Here is a 19,197-nt window from a genome sequence, read left to right on the forward strand (position 1 = left end):
AAAAAATTAAAATAAAAAAGTAAAATGAATAAATAAATAAAAAGGGTAAGTAAATAAATAAATAAAAAGGGTAAGTAAATAAATAAATAAAAAGGTAAATAAATAAATAAGGTAAATAAATAAAAATATGTCTATATATTATTATAAATAGCTAATAAAAAAATATAAATAAATATATATATAAATAATATATATGAATATATATTTATACAATTAAACGGATATCATAGTAATGAAAAAATAAAGAATATATAAATTAAAATGGAAATATATATTTATTATTTTTTGAAAAAAAAAAAAAAAAAAAAAAAAGTGTAGGTAAATAAATAAATAAGATAATTATATATTATTATGAATAAAAGCATTTAAAGCATTTTTATTTGAACTTGTATAAAGACCCACTTCGGTCACAATATAATTAATATATTTGAGAGGGGTAACATCATTACATATATTTGCTACATAAAAAGATTTATCATTATTTGAATTAATTTTATTTATATGTGAGAATACAGATGTAAATAAATTAGTATCATTATGTTTATCAGTACAAACATTTTTTATATTCACATTTCCAATAGACTTACAGATGGAATGGCAAATATCATTACAGCACATTTGATCCTTATCACTTTCATTGATATTTTGATCTGTTGATGTATTTATATTACTTGATTTAATATCAAAATGATTTTTGAAATTTAAGGAATACGTACTTTGTTCAAAATTATTTCTATCATTCTTTAAATTAAAAAATACCTTATTTTTTTTATTAATCACTTTACTATTATTATTATTATTATTATTATTATTATCAGATGATATAGTTTGAGATATATTTTTATAATTGATCTTTACCATAGTTTTTTCATTTTTTATTTCATGAGATAAATATGTTTGTTGTTTTAAGATACTTTTTGTTGATCCAGTAGTAAATGTACTATTACTACTAACAGTGTTAACTTCTTTAACATAATTTAAGGATATTTTTTCTTCTTTTGTTTTCAACTTTTTTTTTTCCATTTCTACATCATTTATGTTATTCATTTGACAAACATGTTTTTCTTGTACATCTGTTATATTTGTTTTTTCTTCTTTAACGTTTTTAGTAAAGCATGTTATATTTGATTCGCTATTATTAGTAGCATTTTCGCATTTTACTAATGTATCTGTAGATTCATGTAATTTGGTTGTTTCTATATGACGTGTATAAGAAGATGATTTGTAATTATCACAATGTTCTATCTTACTTTCATATTGCATTTTCATTTCATTAGTAATTCGCTCATTTGAGTATTTAATATATAATTTTTGTGATTCCTTTTCTTTTAGATTTTCTCTCGTTTGGTCTTCTAAAGAGGCAGTACATTTGTTAAATAAAGTTTTGTTTGAACTTTTTAATTCATCCTCAAGTTGCTCTCTTTGTTCTTTTATGTCGTTCATTTTTTTTACCTCTTTCACATTTTTTACATCTTCATTTTTTACATCTTCATTTTTTACATCTTCATTTTTTACATCTTCATTTTTTACATCTTCATTTTTTACATCTTCATTTTTTACATCTTCCTTTTTCACGTCTTCCTTCTTCACATCATTCAAGTCTTTAACTTTCTTGTCCTCATTTACTGCCCTAACTTCATCCCCTTCCCATTCTTCCTTTTTCTTTTTTTTCTTTTTAGTTACTGCTTTTTTTTTCAATGCAATAGCAGATACGGAGGTCGAAACATATCTAACGGTCGGTTTTTTATATTTTGTATTTATATTATTAAATAAAATATTGTTTGTCTTTATATCAGAATAAGAATGTATAAAGTTATTTAATTTTTTATTAAAGTTGGTACCTCCCTCTACATTTTTATTACACTTATGATCACATTTATGGGGATTAGAATGATGATGATAATGATGCATATACATATAATCATATATATCTAGATTATTATTTATATTATTCATACTGAAACTATCAATAAGTATTTTATTACTTATTTTATAAGTTTCACAAACAATATATACATCTACATTATTTATATTAGACATCATACAAATGATACTAGTACCTACATGCCCATAAACGCTATTATGTATAATTGCATCAATACCTAATAACACTTTTGTACATCTTCTAATATTATAAAATAAGCCACCAATTAAGGTATAAGTAACTGATATTCCTAATTTGGTATATAATTTTATATTATAAGAATTTTTATAAGGTTCTGAATCAACTAAAATTATTTCAAAGTTTTTCCCATTTCTTTTTGCTTTTAATATTGAAAGATATATATCATAATCAAATGTATATATTAAAATAACATCATTATTCTCTATAATGTGATTTGATACATAATTAGATATATTTATTGAAGGTATAACTATTTTTGTTCTAATATAATTGTTAATATTATTTGTTATAATTTCTTTAGTCTCTTCTAGAACATTTTTCCCTATATGTTCAGATATCATATTTTTAAACCATCTTATAACTTCTCCCATACTAACACTATGTTTTTTACACATAATAATATAATTTATTTCTTTATCTATTACAATTTTCATATGTTTATTTATAGGCTCATATGGGGGTAATGTATAATCTTTAATAAATGATTTTAAAGCTGTAAGCAAATCCACGTTCCTATGATTATGTGTAGTTATTGAACATTTATTAAAAAATATTCCTGTCCTTAATATATTCGGATGAATCTCATTTTGATTAAGATCTAATAATATCTTATCATACATACTTATTTTATCAAACACTTTAAAATTATATATATCTACAAAATTACTTTTTTCATGTGATAAAAAATGGTATTGATTTGAATTAGTAAAATTTAATTTTACATTAACAAAATTTTGTACTGGGCAGGCACATAGTTGGTTCTCACTATTATTATTATTATTATTATTATTTATGTTTTGGCTTTTATTATTATTATTATTATTATTATTATTTATGTTGTTACTTTTATTACTATTACTAAAATGTCTCAAAGTTACATTCATTTTAACCTTATTACAATTTTCCACATTTGTCATATTTTTTACATTTTCTTTACTTTCATCATAATCTTCTGTGGCACCATCATTTTTCTTTCTCTCTTCATCAGCGTATTCCAAATTACTCGTGTCACTAAAAAGAGGACATTCATTTAATAAGAAACTGTTCAATGTCTTTGCATTATTTTTATTTGCTGTTACAATAATTTTATTGCTATTTGAACTATTTTTAGAAGTTTTATTGGATTCATTTAAATTTATTTTTCTTATATTATAATATATATTGTAAGGGAAATTATTATCATCCCCATCGCTACTATAATAATAATAAATATTTTTTTTTTCTTCTAATTGCTTCGATGTGTCTTCATATAAAGATTTACAAATAAAACACCGATGTTCATTAAAATAAGTACATTTATAAATATTATTTATAATACATAAAATAGAGTAAAATGCTGTATTCCTCTCATTATATGGCTTAATAAAACTTTTAAATAAAGTATGTAAAAAAGTTTTCTTACTAATATTTTTATTTAATGTTGATACTTTTACATACTTATCATTCTTTATAATATTCTTTTTAAATTTCTCTTTATTTATTTTTCCATTCACCTTTTTTTTTTTTCTCTTGGCAAAGGTTGAATAGGATTTGTCATCCATTTTTTATAGCCATAGAGCAAATAAATAAATAAAAAATATATATAAATCAAAATATATATAAATATAAAATAAAAATATAAATAAAAATATAAATATATACAAGCAAACACACGTAAATATAAATATATTATATATTATATATTATATATATTGTATATACATATATTATAAATATAACTATATATATATTATATATATATATATATTTATCAACGTGTAATGTCAATAAAAAAAGAATATACACTCTATATTTATATGAATCAAATCTTATTTTTATATTATAACAATGCATAAACATAAAAATACAAAAATACAATTTTATGTATTATTTTATAAATAGCTACTTCAAAATTTTATCCATTTTATACTTCAAAATGTTTATTTAGGTAAGAAGAAAAATAGGACTTTATAAAATATAAAATAAATAAATAAATACATACATATTATATATATATATATATATATATATATATATATATATAACACAAAATTGTTGTATAAGTGTTAAAAAGTAAATTTTTATACTATCATAAAAATATATTATATATATATAATATTACATATTTATATATATATATATATATATATAATATATTATATATACGTATATCAAAAAAACATTGTCAAAATATATTTATATATATATATGACATTTGTATTTTTTTTTTTTTTTTTCTAATTTTTCACCTTTCAAATATTTTATATATATATATTTTCTTTTAATATTTAAAAAATATTTTATTGTAATTAAATAATATATTACATATTTAAATGATGCATACGTTATATATAAAATATCCTTAAAGTGATGAGATATAATTATGAAGAGATTATTTTTTATTCTCTCTTAATGTAAAAACATAAATAAAAAGAAATAATAATAAATGCAATTTTTTAAAATTAAATTTATACATCAAGGATAAAAAAAAAAAAAAAAATTGAAAAAAAAAAAATAGAATAATAAAATTATATTTTTCAAGTATATGTCATGAAATAATAATATTATTTTGTATTTTTTTAATTTCAAAATTTATCTTTTTTTTATTAATTTGTATATTATTATACATTTTATTTAATTTGTTTTTATGTTTTATATCATTAAATTACATTTTTTATTCATTTTTATATAACATTATTTATTTTATTATTATTATTATATTTTTATTAATTTTTTATTTTAAAAAAAATTATAAAATATTTATACATTCAGATATTATTTTTATTATATATCTATCCTTTCATACAATTGTGATAGAAATAATTTGAAAAGAATAAAAAAAAAAAAAAAAATTTAACCATTTTGAAATATAATTCCGTTGAATATTCTTATAATTATAAGTTTTTTACATCTTATATTTTTCATATTTCTTTCTAATAATTTTATAACATTATTATAAAAAAAAATAATAATAATAAAATAACACTAGGATATACTAATCCATAATATATAAATATTGATATAAGTATTATATTATTTATAAATATATTTTCGTTATTATGTATTTATTTTATGATTTTCTTATAAATGTTTACTTAATAAAAAAAAAATATATATAAATAAATAAAAATAAATAATGTAATATATATATAATATATATTTATAATATATATAACAATTCACGTATTAACACTTATACAAAAATTTTGTGTTATATATATATATATGTATATAATATATAATGTAGTTATAAATAAATTAGTGTTCGGTGTTTTTTTATTAATTAAAAAGATTCAAAGGAAGAATAAAAAAAATGAACAAATTTTTATTACAATAATATTATATAACCTTTTATCTTTTAAAAATTGGTATTACAACAATGCAATTCCTTTTATATTTTTACCTGTATTTACTGTTTTTGTGTTTATATTATATATATATATATATTTATATTTATAATTAAAGTAATAATATATATAGCTTTTTATTAATATATTATATTCTATATATAATATTTTAATTATTATAAAATAAAACTCTTAATTTTTATTTTCTTATATTTTTGTATTCTTCAATGAACCAATCAATAGTTTCTTTCAATCCTGAAATTATTTTAAAAATAGAAAATATATATATATATTTTTATTTATTTATTTTTATATTATTGTTATATTTTGTATGATCTTATATCTATATGAGAAGTTGTTCATTTTTTTATTTTTTAAAATAAACCATTATCTAATTCAGTAAATGTAAATGAATTATCCAACAACTTCATTAATGTGTCATTACTGGAAGTCTGAAAAATATTGAAATATAGGATTACACGATTTTATAAAAAATATATACAAATATTTTTTTTTTCTTAAATTTTATATATTAAAATATTTCTCATATAATGTTATTATATTAAAACCTTCTTATGAATTCCATTGTCCTTTGTTGTATCAAACTAAAAACATAATAAATAAATAAATATATATATATATATATATATATATATATATATATATATATTTGTATATGGTGCATTATATATGGAATTTTATTTACCATGATTTTATTATCAAAATTTAAATAATATTTAATTTTATTAGCTAGTTCCTTTATGCTTAATTCTAAATATAAGAATAATAAAGAAGAATATATATTGTGATCATACAAATATATATTATATAGTCATATTTATTTATAAAAATATATATATATATATATATATATATATTTTAATTATACCATTTGATGGAAGATTAGTGGAAAATATAATATTATAAATGTTATCTTTTATAATTGTTAAATTTTTTGAATAATAGTGATTAAGTATATAATATAATATTTTATTAACATCTGTGTTGTAAATAAATTGTCTTACCGCGCTGCCGTCCCCCAAAAGATTTACATTTGTATTATTTACTAGGAAGAAAAATAATATAAATAAATAAAAATACATATATACATATATATATATATATATATATATATATATATATATTATATACCTTTAGCTAGATACATTTTATGTATGATTGATGGTATAACATGCGCATTTTCTAAATTAAAATTATCATATTTTCCGTATATATTTGTAGGTATTATACATATCCATTCATAGTTATATTTTTCTCTGTAAAATCTAACCAAAACTTCTAATACTCTTTTTGATATACTATATCCTTCGTTACTTTGGTGACATTTACCATCATGAATTTTTTCTTCAGTTAATGGTAGAGAACAATTTTCAGGGAAAATACAAGTAGATAGTGTAAAAATACCTCTACTAATCTATATAATTAAAATAAATAAAAATATATACATAAATATTTATATTTACATATTCACTTATTATTTTTTTTTTATTTTGGCTTTTTCTTTTTACTGAATATTCGTGACAGAGTTTAATTACATTCATACTAATTTCTAAATTGTTAATGAGAAAATCTAAGTTGTTATTTTTGTTTGCATATAAACCTCCTACATGTGCTGCGAAATGTATTATGTCAGTAAAATTATATTTTTCAAAAACAAGTTTACTTTTATCATAATCTTTCAAATTACACATTTCCGAACTTAAGAAAATATATTTTGTAATAATGTTTTTATTTTCATTTGACTTGATAATTATTTCATTTCCTTTTTCTATAATATTCTTATTTTCATTTTTTATTACTTCACGTAAACTACTTCCTAACAAACCTGTTCCACCAGTTACAAGACAAATTCTTGTCATATTATATATATATATATATATATATATATATATATATATATGTATATATTTATTTAAAAGTATAAATAATATAAATTGGATATGTTATTGACGTAACATATTATAATGATATACCTTATAAAAAAAATGGAAATATTTAATAACTTTTTACATATAATTTATGAAATAGTTATAGAAATGATAAGAAAAAATGAGCAACTTATTATATATACATACTATATATTATATATATATATAATATTTATATATTATTAAACCAAAAGTCAAATTTTTATTTTGAACGTTATAACATATAAGAAGTATTTTTTTAAATAAAATTAAAATACATTTTTATGTGTACCTTTATTAATATACAGAAAAAAAAAATAACGTTAAAAGTAAACCCACATTTTTTTTTTTTTTCATTTTATTTTATTTTTTAAGTGTTGAAAAATAAATATAGGAAATTAAACAAACATATTTATGTTCGAACATATATACACACCTTTATAATTTTTTATATATAACCTATTTAAAAAAAAAAAAAAATTCTGTTGAAAAGCATGAATAAAGAATATTAATTTTAATATAAAATATATAAAAATATAATAGGAAATTCAAAAAATTATTTTAATACTTTTTTTTTTTTATTTTGTCTATGTTTTTTTTTATTATATATTATGACAACATATAAAATAAATAGAGTTTCATATGTTCCCTTGTTCTTTTTGTCAAATATGTAAATAATTAATTTACATAGTGTATAAATTTACATATTTACAATTAATATTATATATATATTATATTTTTTCTTCTTTTTTTTGACCTATTTATTATATAAAGTTTCACACATTATTTGATTAAACATTAATACATAATATATATATATATATATATATATATATATATATATATATTTATACAATAAAATTTATATATAAATTAACTACATTTTTTTTAATTTATGTAAGTTTATTAATTGAAAAAAAATAAAAAATAATATTATGTACCAGATACATCTTTAAACTATTATTAAATATTTTTTATTATTATTTTATTTATTCATGTCGAATAGTAGTTATAATTATTTTAGGAGTTAAATCAATTCTTGGTAAAATAAAAAATAAAAGTAATAGACAATTTGAGTTACATGGATTAAAGTACTTTTCAATATAAAAATAAAATATAAAGACATTTCTTTTATTATACTAAAAACTTTTATTTAAAAAAAAAAAAAAAAAAAAAAAATTTAAATAGAATAATTTTTTCATGTTTTTCCTTTTTTTTTTTTTTTTTTTTTTATTTTTCTTTGTGTACATTTGTGAAAAACACCATATGAAGAAAAAAATTAATTGATTTCTCGGATCGATTTATTGAATTTTTTTCTTTCTTATTTACATATTAAAATAAACATCGTTGGAAAAAAGGAAAAAAAAAACTTCCTAATTTCACACTTCTACACAACATTAAAATAGATGAAGAAAAAAAAAAAATAGTAAGAAAAAAAAATTGTACACAATTTTTTAAAATTTTATTTTTTCCAACAATAAAAAATAAAGAATTAGATACAAATATAAAAAATAGTAAGTTCCTAAAAAAGTAAAAATAAAGGGAAAAATATAAATAAATCATAAGTAATATTTTTTTTTTTTATTTTATTTTTTTTTATTTTTTTATTTATTTATTTTTTTTTTTTTTTGTCTATAATATATATTGAGAATCTCAGTTATATTTTATGAATAATACATATATATAGAAATTGACACATATTAATTTTATTTATTTAATCTCTTCTTATGAATAATTAAATTTATAGTATAAACATTTATTATTTTTTTTATAAGTATATATATAATAAATTTTATTCTAAATATAAAATTTTAAATATTATATAAAATTCATAATTATAAAAAAGAAACTATATAATAAAAATATATATATATATGTATATAATTCATAGGTGTTGTATAGTTTTCCATTGTCAATATAAATAAATATTTTAAAAAATTTTTTTTTTTGTGTTATACATATTATATATTAATTATATATTTATCTATTTTCATTTACATGTATATGTTTTTTTTTTTTCAACTATATTGTAGTTAATTTATAGAATTAAATATATACACACATATATACATATAGATATTTTATTAATTTTTATTATGTTATATATTTTAATTTTCTTTTCTTTTTGTTTTAATAGAAATTTGTTATTAAAAATAGGTGTTTGATAGATTTTTCCTAATTTTTTTTTTTTTTTTTTTTTTATACTTCTTATTTCTTATTTGTATTTGTTAGCTATTAATTTTAAAACCGTTTTTATATACTTTTTTTTAATAATTAAAATATTATATACGTATAATTTTGATGTCTTTTTTTAGGCGCACATATAAATATATATATACACATATTTATCAAATATCTATATATATATATATATATATATATATATTTTTTTTTTTTTTTTATGGTTCACAGTCTCTTTTTGTAGTGAATAAATTTTTTTTTAGGTACATGAATTTATTACAGTCCTAATATTTATATAAAATAATATAGAATTTAATATACGATTAAATTTAATAATGAATCGAATATTTTATTTTTGTTTGTTTACTATTTTGTTCTGGCTATCTCTTGTATCTGGTGAAAATGTTAATAATACAAACGGCAATGAGAAAAATAGGAAAGCTGTTTTATTAGCTTTATTAAAAAATTCATTAGTAGATAATAAGGATTATAACAATAGTGAAGAGTTAAAGTATGCATTGGAACATATTCAGAATTCTGAATTATATCCAAAGGATTCCAAAAAATTTGACAAATTTATTGATGAATTTTTTAGTTATTATAATATTCATGTAAATTTTACTGATGAAGAAAAAAGAATATTACATATATCAGGTGTTTTCAAAGAATTCTATGTAGATGTAGACAGTTTAAATAAAGATGAAATGAAAGAATATTTTAAGAAAAATCATGAAAAGGGTCTTTCTTTAATTAATTTAATCGTTCATAGTAATTTAATGATTCAACAATTTGATCATGATATTATGGATAAAAAAAAAGTACATGAACAAAACACAAATACAAATAAAACTTTAGAATATATAACTGATAATTTAAATGATCTAATTAAATTCAAAAATATTCATTTAAATAATAATTCCACTGGAGATTTTATTATCAAATTATATACAAATTATGTGAATTATATTAACCCTTATAAAACGAACCCTTTACCAAATACACCCCATTATTATGAACATAATAATTATCATACTAAAGAACATTATATATACGACGAGGAAATAGTTGATCCAAATATGGACAATATAAATACACACAATTATAAAGATGGTTTTCAAGTAATAAATACAAAAGAAGATCAAAAAGAAGAAAATGAAAAAAAAGGAAACCATGAAAATAATAATGCAATTAATCCTAAATATATGAATTATGAAAAATCTTATAAAAAAATATTGAATGCTATATTTGAACAATTAGATAAGGTAAATAAAATATTTTCACAAACTAAAAATAAAAATAACAGTGAAGAAAATGAAAATAATTCTGAATCAAATTCTGGAATATCAGAATTAACTAATGAAAATAGCCATTCTGTAAAATTATCCAATTCATCACCTGTTTCATCATCTAACCAAGAATCTTTAATCTTTCCATATACTTATTACAACCCATATTATATGTTCAGACTAACTAATAGTTATAAAGAAAATGATGAAGATTCGAAAAATGAAAAGAACATCAACAATAATGAAGATAATGAGTATGAAAATATGAGCATAGTTTTGGAGAAAATATATCATATATTAAAAGATTCTAATATTAATGAAAATATTATGATCGATAAAATGTCAGCACCACTTATAATGTCTATTATTATAAATTTTATGAAATATATGGTTGAAAAAAATTTTAACCTTCCAGTCTCATCGAAGGATGAAAACAATTTTAATAAATCAAATAATAAAGCATTATTATTACAACAAAATAATAAAGATAAACCAATACATAAAAAAAAAGAAATTAGAAATAAAAAAATACAAACAAAAATGGACGAAATAGATGAAAAGACAAAAAAGAAAATTTCAAATACTATTTATGTAAATGTTGGACAAAGTGGCATTAATGGATTTTTTAACTTTTTTGATTTTAGAGAAAAATCTATAGATAGAAATATGTGCGATTTATTACATGTAATGGAAGATATGAAAATATTTGATATTTTCCAAACTGTTATATTTATTCAAAAATTTACAGAAAATGTATGTGCATCTTATTGTATGAATATTACCGATGTTCTAGAATTATCACACTATGATATGATATTTTATGATAAAATGGTTTTCCATTTTAGTAAGGATGGTATGTTGATAAAAACGGATAAGAAATATTTATTTAATTTAAAAGATTTCGAAAATATACTTAATCTTTTAAATATAAATGCTAATACCATAGCATTAAATTGCCCTTGTAAATTTTATTCCGATGTTAATTATACATATTCTGAACAATATAAAATGAATTTAAAAGGATATCTCCATAAAATAAATGAATTTGATTATATTAATAATTTTTCAGCATCTTATCTTTTAGATCAATTAATAATGTTCCAAGAGAAATTTAATTATATTAAAATGAATGGAGAACTACCTATAGATGATCCAAAAAAAATATATAATATGAATAATGTACATGATACAGCATTTTATCATAATTATAGATATTTCCCAACCAAAGATATGCCAAATTTAAATGATAATTTTTATGAACACCTTAAATATCCTGATATAAATACTATTCATATTTATTATAATGCTTCTCCAGTTAAATTAAATGAAGTAAATGATTTAAAAAGTATAATTATTGATGAAATAAAATCAAAAATTTTCTATATTAATTCTTATAGAGTAGGAGATCAATTTTTCCCAACCTATAGTAATTTAGGAAAGGATGATCATGATTTAGAATATTCAGCAAAAAATATTTATAAAATATCTAATGAACGTGACGATAATACATTCAATAATAACAACAATGTGGATAACAATAAACATAAGGACAATTATAATAAATATAAAGATAACAATAGCAGATATACAGATAATTATAACAAGCATAGAGATAACTATAATAGACATAAAGATAGCAATAACAGAAATAGGGATAATTACAACAGATATAAAGATAATAATTACTATTATAATAATGATGATAATAATAACTATAATGAAAGAAAACGTTATATCAGAAAAAAAACATACGATAAATTGAGTTATTTTAATTTACCAAGCTTGAAATCTATTCATAATAATAAAATTAAGGGAGAAAGTGAAATATTCTCAAATGATAATGAAGTTCCTGAACAAATTGAATGGACTCCTTTAAATAAACCACAAGATTATGAAGCATTTTATAATGAAAAAAAATATCATACAAGTGTATATGAAACAAATGAAGAAGAAAAGGAAAATTTACAAAAATTGAAGGATCAAATTAACATAAAATCAGATATTTTATATAATGATATTGAAGAAAATAAAAATACTGAAGATGTCTTATTAATAGAAAATATTACTATAAATAATGGAACTACAACAAATACAATTGAAAATAATAAGGATAGTAATAAGGAAAGTGAAAATTCTAACACCGAACAAAATGATGATGATAATAATAATAATAATAATAATAATAAGGAAGAAGACATGAGTGAGAACAATAACAAATCAACAGTTACAGGTGAGAGTATAGAAAATTCTAATGAACAAACAAATGGTGATCAACATCCATGCACTGAATATAATCCAAGCCAAAGATCTATTAATGCAAAATATTTGATTTTCTTTTTTAAAAATCTTCATGTATGGAAAACAGATTTATTTTGCCAGAATATAAATTATATTAATAACTATTTAAATAGTATACAATATAATAAAACCCTCACCTTTGATATATGTTATGAAAAAAATACAGTAACTATATATTTTACTGATAATGTTACTTATACTGTGAAAGTAAACTTAGAATATCTTGTATTTTTATTAGAAAAAATATCATTGATAATGTATGTTGAAGATTTATGTTCTCTCTTTGAAACTGATAAAAAAAGAAATTATAAAAATTTAACTAAATTCTTAGAAAATACAGAACGTATAAATACATTCATAAGAAATCATATGATGTTGTCAAATGAACAATTTGTAAATAAAAATAAATATGCAAAGGAATTAGCAGGCATATCTACATCTAATCTCTTTTATCCTAAAAAAGATATTATTTTAAGATCTACACCTTATAACAATATTATATTAGATGAAAAAGATATATACCAAACTATTTTTATTTATATGGATGATATGTTAACAGAAAAAATGGTAAATGATACTTGGATTACACCTTATGCATTTGTAGTCTATACTAAATCAAAAAAAGACACTCAAGGAAATAATTTTAGAATTGAACAAAATAAGCATATAACCAAATATTCTAGAAGTGCAATTGATAAATATGTTCATTATGAATACAAAAGAATTTCAGAAAACCTAAATAATTTTTTTATGGAATCGAATTCAAATGTTCCTCAATATAATGGAAATTATAAAGAATATACAATAATTGTTTATAATGATAATCCATCTATGGCTAATATTGTACTTACTACTACAATTAATGTATTCAATGTTTCTTTCTTACAAAGCATAATGGAAATGTTATTAAATATTAAAGCCAACCAACAGTTCTTTTCTTATAAAGGAAAATTCATACCAGTCAATGCATTCATTACTTTAGAAAATAAAATCAATTACATATTCTTTAATTATATACCACTTGAAAATTATGTTAATAATGGAGATGCAGTAGAATTTAAAAATTCATAGATATCATAAAATAAACATAAATAATTTCTATTCATTCATATATTTTTTTTTTTTAAATGCAAAATATAAAGCAATCTTCAATAGTAATACATATATAATATGTATATAAAATAAACAAAATTAACAGTGAAAATGTTACGTATATATATATATATATATATATATATATATATTTACGTACATATATTTTTATTTTTTAAAAACACACTTGATCTAAATTTTTTTATTTTCTCTTAAATAATAGAATTTTAATTTTTTTAAAAATAAATAAATATATATATATATATATGTTTATATACTGTCTTTTATTTATTCATACTTTTTATAATTTACCATTTATAAATACTTAAATTTTTTTTTTTTTCATTAATTTATTAAAGTAATAAAAAAAAATATATAAATTTGAATTATATACTTTATAATCTTAATAAATTTTTTTCAAAAATATATTTTATATATATCAAATTTTTCATATTATACTTAATAAAAGTTTTTAAGATATATATATATATATATATATATATTATATATATATTATCCCTTTTTATTATCACCTTCTACAAGTTCTAAGGTCATATATACATAAATAGAATAAAAATATATATATATATAATACATTAACTAAAATATAACGTATAAATATATATACAATGATGAATATATTACATTAAAAGAATATCTTACATATATTTCTTTTATTTATTTATAATAAACAAACTTAATTGCACATCTATGTTATACTATAACAATTTTATTATATATATATAATAATTCAAATAATGTATGAATAAAAATTTAAGGAGAATAATTTAAATTTTTTCTCATTACTTTTAGACAGAGAAAAAAAAAAAAAAAATTAAATAAAACAAAAAGATAAATAAAATTACTCACATATATGCATACGTTGTAGTCCACATATCAATTTTAAAATTATAATTTTTTTTTTTTTTTTTTTGTTTTAATATTTTCAAGTTCATAAAATATGTATCTATTATATTATAAATTAAAGCCCTCTAATAAATTAACATTTGTAATGACCATATTGAAATATATATATGCAATGAAAAATATTATGTAATATTATTTTTTTCTTTTTTACAATATAATTATAATAATAAAAATGAACAAAAGGAAAAAGACAAAACACTTAAAAATTAATTCTATATTGAGAATACTTTTTTATTTTTTCCTTATTTCTTTTCTTTTTAGTAATTATAAATTAAATAATTATCTAAGAACAAAATATCCATTCATTCAATTTGTATATTCTTATTCTAAAAAAAAAGTATGTACATCATCTACAGATGATTCCACATGTCGTACTGTCGTTTATGGAGATTTAGATGTTTCTAATAATTCGGTTAGTATTGTTATATAGGTTAATGTAGAAATAGTTTCACGTAAATAAGCATATAATTGAATAATATATATATATATATATATATATTTGTTTTACTATATCACTTATATGTAGTGTTATCCATTCTACTTTTAATAGGTGTTAAGGTTAAAAGTTTTAAGGTCTGAAGGGAAAGGCTATTTTGTTACTATTCGAAGAGACTATGTAACAATATCTTACTATCTGAAATATATGAAAGATATTCCTTTAAAGTATAGAGAAGTAGTAGATATATTTAATAATCATAAATATGAAAAATATACAGAAAAACAAATAAAGGATTTTACTAATAATTGTAGTGCTATTAAAGTCGAAGATGCAAATGATACTGTAGGAGATTTTGCACCTCATTATTATGAATATACAAGAGGAGAATCGTGTATATGCCCTTCATATCATCTTTTTAAAAATGACAATTCAATAAAAAGAGCAAAATTAAAGTGCACTTATTTTAATATGTTATTTACAGATAGTGCTATAGTGTATAGTCGTCATTGTGCTATAATGGATTTGTTTTATTTTTCGGTTTATGAAATTGATTACCCTCCCATATTTAATACATATATAGATATAACAATACAAGAATATACATATGATGATGTATCAGGTATGTCACTGAATAAACATGATTTAGTAACAAAAGAAAAGAAATATGAAATAAATGATTCAATGTCTGAAATAAGAGATGATTATTTTGATCTTTGGTTATTTCTAAGAGGCGAAAGACATGGAAAAAGAACTTTAATTAATTTATCAAATGATTATGTGGTTATTCCATCTTCACCGTTAGATGATGCAGATGTAATAGAAACTGATGTTATGAGAAATTGTGGTTTGAAAGAAGATAATCCAGCTTTAAAAGGATGTGATTATAAACATGAATGTAATATTATACATCCGTGTTTAGTAAAAGCAATGATGTTACCAAAATATCTTTTTGATTTAAGTGGTAAAACATGTAATAAATTAGGTGTATCCTTAAATAAATGGAGAAATTCTGATGGAAATTTTTGTGGTTCTTCAGCTGGATATTGTTTATCTGAGAATTTGTTTAAATATTATTACATACATAAAACATCTGTTGGGAATAAAAAACCTTCGAAATATAAAATTAAAAATATATATGGGTCTGAACCACAGACAAAAGTTTATACATCTGCAAAATTACCTAATTATTTAAAAGATAAGGTAGATAGTAATAATAATAAATCTTATGATATTAATGATATAGATAATAAAATATTTTATAATGAAAACGCTGCTGCACATAGTCATTTTATTGATTACAAATATAATGGAAATCATACTGTTGAAATTAAATTCGAAACTAATGCATTAGAAGTGCATGAAATCAGACCTGTATCATATGGAACTATTACTCATATTACTACACCCAAAGATTGTTCATCAAGTCAAACTAATTCTAAAGAATGTATTCTTGTTGTACATACTTGGAATAATAATAAAAGTATAGGAGCTAACTTTTCTTGTCATGTTTTATGTCTTGATAAAAGTACTCAACAAGTAGCAACACATATTAGTCCCATTAGTAAAATAAATGCATATATTGATGCAAATAAAAATTATGCCTTTTATTTTATTATTAAATTTTTAATAAATAAAAAAATAACAAGTAATTGTACAGCAATACTAAAAGATGCTGATGGGAGGGAATGTTCAAAACTTTCATTTAATTTAACATCTAAAGAAACTATAAATGTAGTAGAATCAGGTATAGTAGTACAACCTGTAGAAAGTGAGGCTCAAATAAATAAATATGATTCTGATGTAACAGGAGTATCTATGGCTCCAACTGATAAATGTGATTGTTATTTGAATATATTATGTTATATACTTAATTTGAATACATGCGTTTCATATTATACGAAATTAATTAAAGATTATCTTGGAAGATTTGTAACAATAGCTATATTAATTTTTCTTGCGCCATCCTTAATACCTCTGTTACCATTTATCATTAAATTTTTTATATCATGTGCATCTATTCCAATGAAATTATTTGCCAACTTTTCTTCTTGGATGGAAAGTAAAAAAAAAAGTAATAATAATAGAAAACAAAATAAAAATTATTTCCAAAGAAAATATGAAAATTTCAAAACAAAGAGAACAAATATGAAGAAAAATAAATGTACATCATCCTCCGTCTCTTCTTTAACAACTGTTTCCAGTATTTCTTCAAATAATACAATGCAGAGTGATATAAAAAAGGACGTATCATTTAATGGGGTTAAATCCAATAGGTACAATAAGGAGAATCATAAAAACAAAAAGAAGAAAACAACACGTAACCATAATAAATATAGTGGTACCTCGATTGAGAGTACACTAACAAATACAAGCCCCTCAAGTATACCTGATAATTTAAGTGAATCTCATATAACATCCAATTCAAACAAAAATAATTATTCATCAAAAAAAAAAAACAAATATAATATGCCATATAAAAAAGAACATTCCAGGAAAAGTAAAAGAAAAAAATCTATGGGGATATCTGAATATTCTTCTTAAGAATTACATAAGACAGAAAAAAAATAATAATAAACATGATAAAAATATATATATATATATATATATATATATATATATATATTACATATCTTTGTGGATTTTTTTTTTTTTTTTTAATTTTATATAAGGGATATAAACATTTTATATACTATCACTGGAGGAGGAAAAATAATACAAATAACCACAAAGAACAATAAATATAAGAAAAAGGAAAATAATCTTTTAATATAACTATCTTTGTATTTTTTTTTTTTTTTCTTTATGCACATATATATATATATATATATATATAATATTAAATATATTTAAAATTTTATTTCCTTCATATTATTTGCTCCTAATATGATTTTAAAATTATTTAAATACATATTTAATTGTTAAACATTTTTCTTTTCATATTTTAAATGTAATATATTATGCTTATAACAATTATACTTATGTGCTTAACTTTTATACTTTTTAAAATTGAACTTTATTTATAATACCTTATATTAATAAAAAAGAATTTCTTTTTTTCTTTTTTCTTTTTTGTTTTTTTATTATGAAACAACTAAAGCAGAAAATTAAAGAAAAAGAAAAAAAAAAGTAAAAAAACCATAAAATAGCATGATAAAAAATATAACTTATAACATTTCACTTTTTATATTTACATTATTCAAATGAGGAATAATTTTTTTTTTACACCCTTTAAGCTTTCTATTAAAAACTTTTTTTTTTTTTTTTTGTTCTAATATAACTAATTCGCGTAAAAGTATAAACGTGTTATATATACATGTATGTATGACTTTATGAGTTTTATGTATATATTATATCAAGTGTGTGAATTTAAGTTCATAAATTTTTATAATATATATCTTTGTTTATTTTAATATATATATATATATATATATATATACGTACAGAAAAAAAATTATGTGAATAAATTTATATATAATTTAAACCTTTCCATATTACATGAAATATTATTGTGTGGATGTTTAGTATTTATAAAAATAAATAAGATTCGTTTTATGCTTAGGCTTATAAAAAATAATATAATGAAAAATATTGAGTT

General features: G+C 18.8%; 4 protein-coding genes across 4 annotated transcripts; 2 read left to right on the plus strand and 2 right to left on the minus strand.

The window, feature by feature from the left end:
* Positions 1-339: 339 nt before the first annotated feature.
* PADL01_1012300 (initiation factor 2 subunit family, putative) lies at positions 340-3,666 on the minus strand (the record flags this gene model as incomplete). The annotated part of the gene is made up of 1 exon (XM_028682180.1): positions 340-3,666. One exon carries the CDS (start codon positions 3,664-3,666, stop codon positions 340-342), a length of 3,327 nt encoding a protein of 1,108 aa, XP_028538484.1.
* Positions 3,667-5,650: 1,984 nt separating this feature from the next.
* PADL01_1012400 (GDP-L-fucose synthase) lies at positions 5,651-7,331 on the minus strand (the record flags this gene model as incomplete). Its single annotated transcript, XM_028682182.1, has 7 exons — positions 5,651-5,706; positions 5,837-5,903; positions 6,021-6,056; positions 6,158-6,222; positions 6,341-6,517; positions 6,604-6,886; positions 6,981-7,331. 7 exons carry the CDS (start codon positions 7,329-7,331, stop codon positions 5,651-5,653), a joined length of 1,035 nt encoding a protein of 344 aa, XP_028538485.1.
* Positions 7,332-9,895: 2,564 nt separating this feature from the next.
* On the plus strand, positions 9,896-14,215 carry PADL01_1012500 (conserved Plasmodium protein, unknown function; the record flags this gene model as incomplete). The annotated part of the gene is made up of 1 exon (XM_028682183.1): positions 9,896-14,215. The coding sequence occupies one exon, from the start codon at positions 9,896-9,898 to the stop codon at positions 14,213-14,215; it is 4,320 nt and encodes a 1,439-aa protein (XP_028538486.1).
* A 1,120-nt stretch (positions 14,216-15,335) lies between these two features.
* PADL01_1012600 (male gamete fusion factor HAP2, putative) lies at positions 15,336-18,143 on the plus strand (the record flags this gene model as incomplete). The annotated part of the gene is made up of 2 exons (XM_028682184.1): positions 15,336-15,575; positions 15,714-18,143. The coding sequence occupies 2 exons, from the start codon at positions 15,336-15,338 to the stop codon at positions 18,141-18,143; spliced, it is 2,670 nt and encodes an 889-aa protein (XP_028538487.1).
* Between the last annotated feature and the right edge of the window lie 1,054 nt (positions 18,144-19,197).

This window comes from Plasmodium sp. gorilla clade G2, assembly GCF_900097015.1.
Source record: "Plasmodium sp. gorilla clade G2 genome assembly, chromosome: 10".
Lineage (NCBI taxonomy): Eukaryota > Apicomplexa > Aconoidasida > Haemosporida > Plasmodiidae > Plasmodium > Plasmodium adleri (nom. inval.).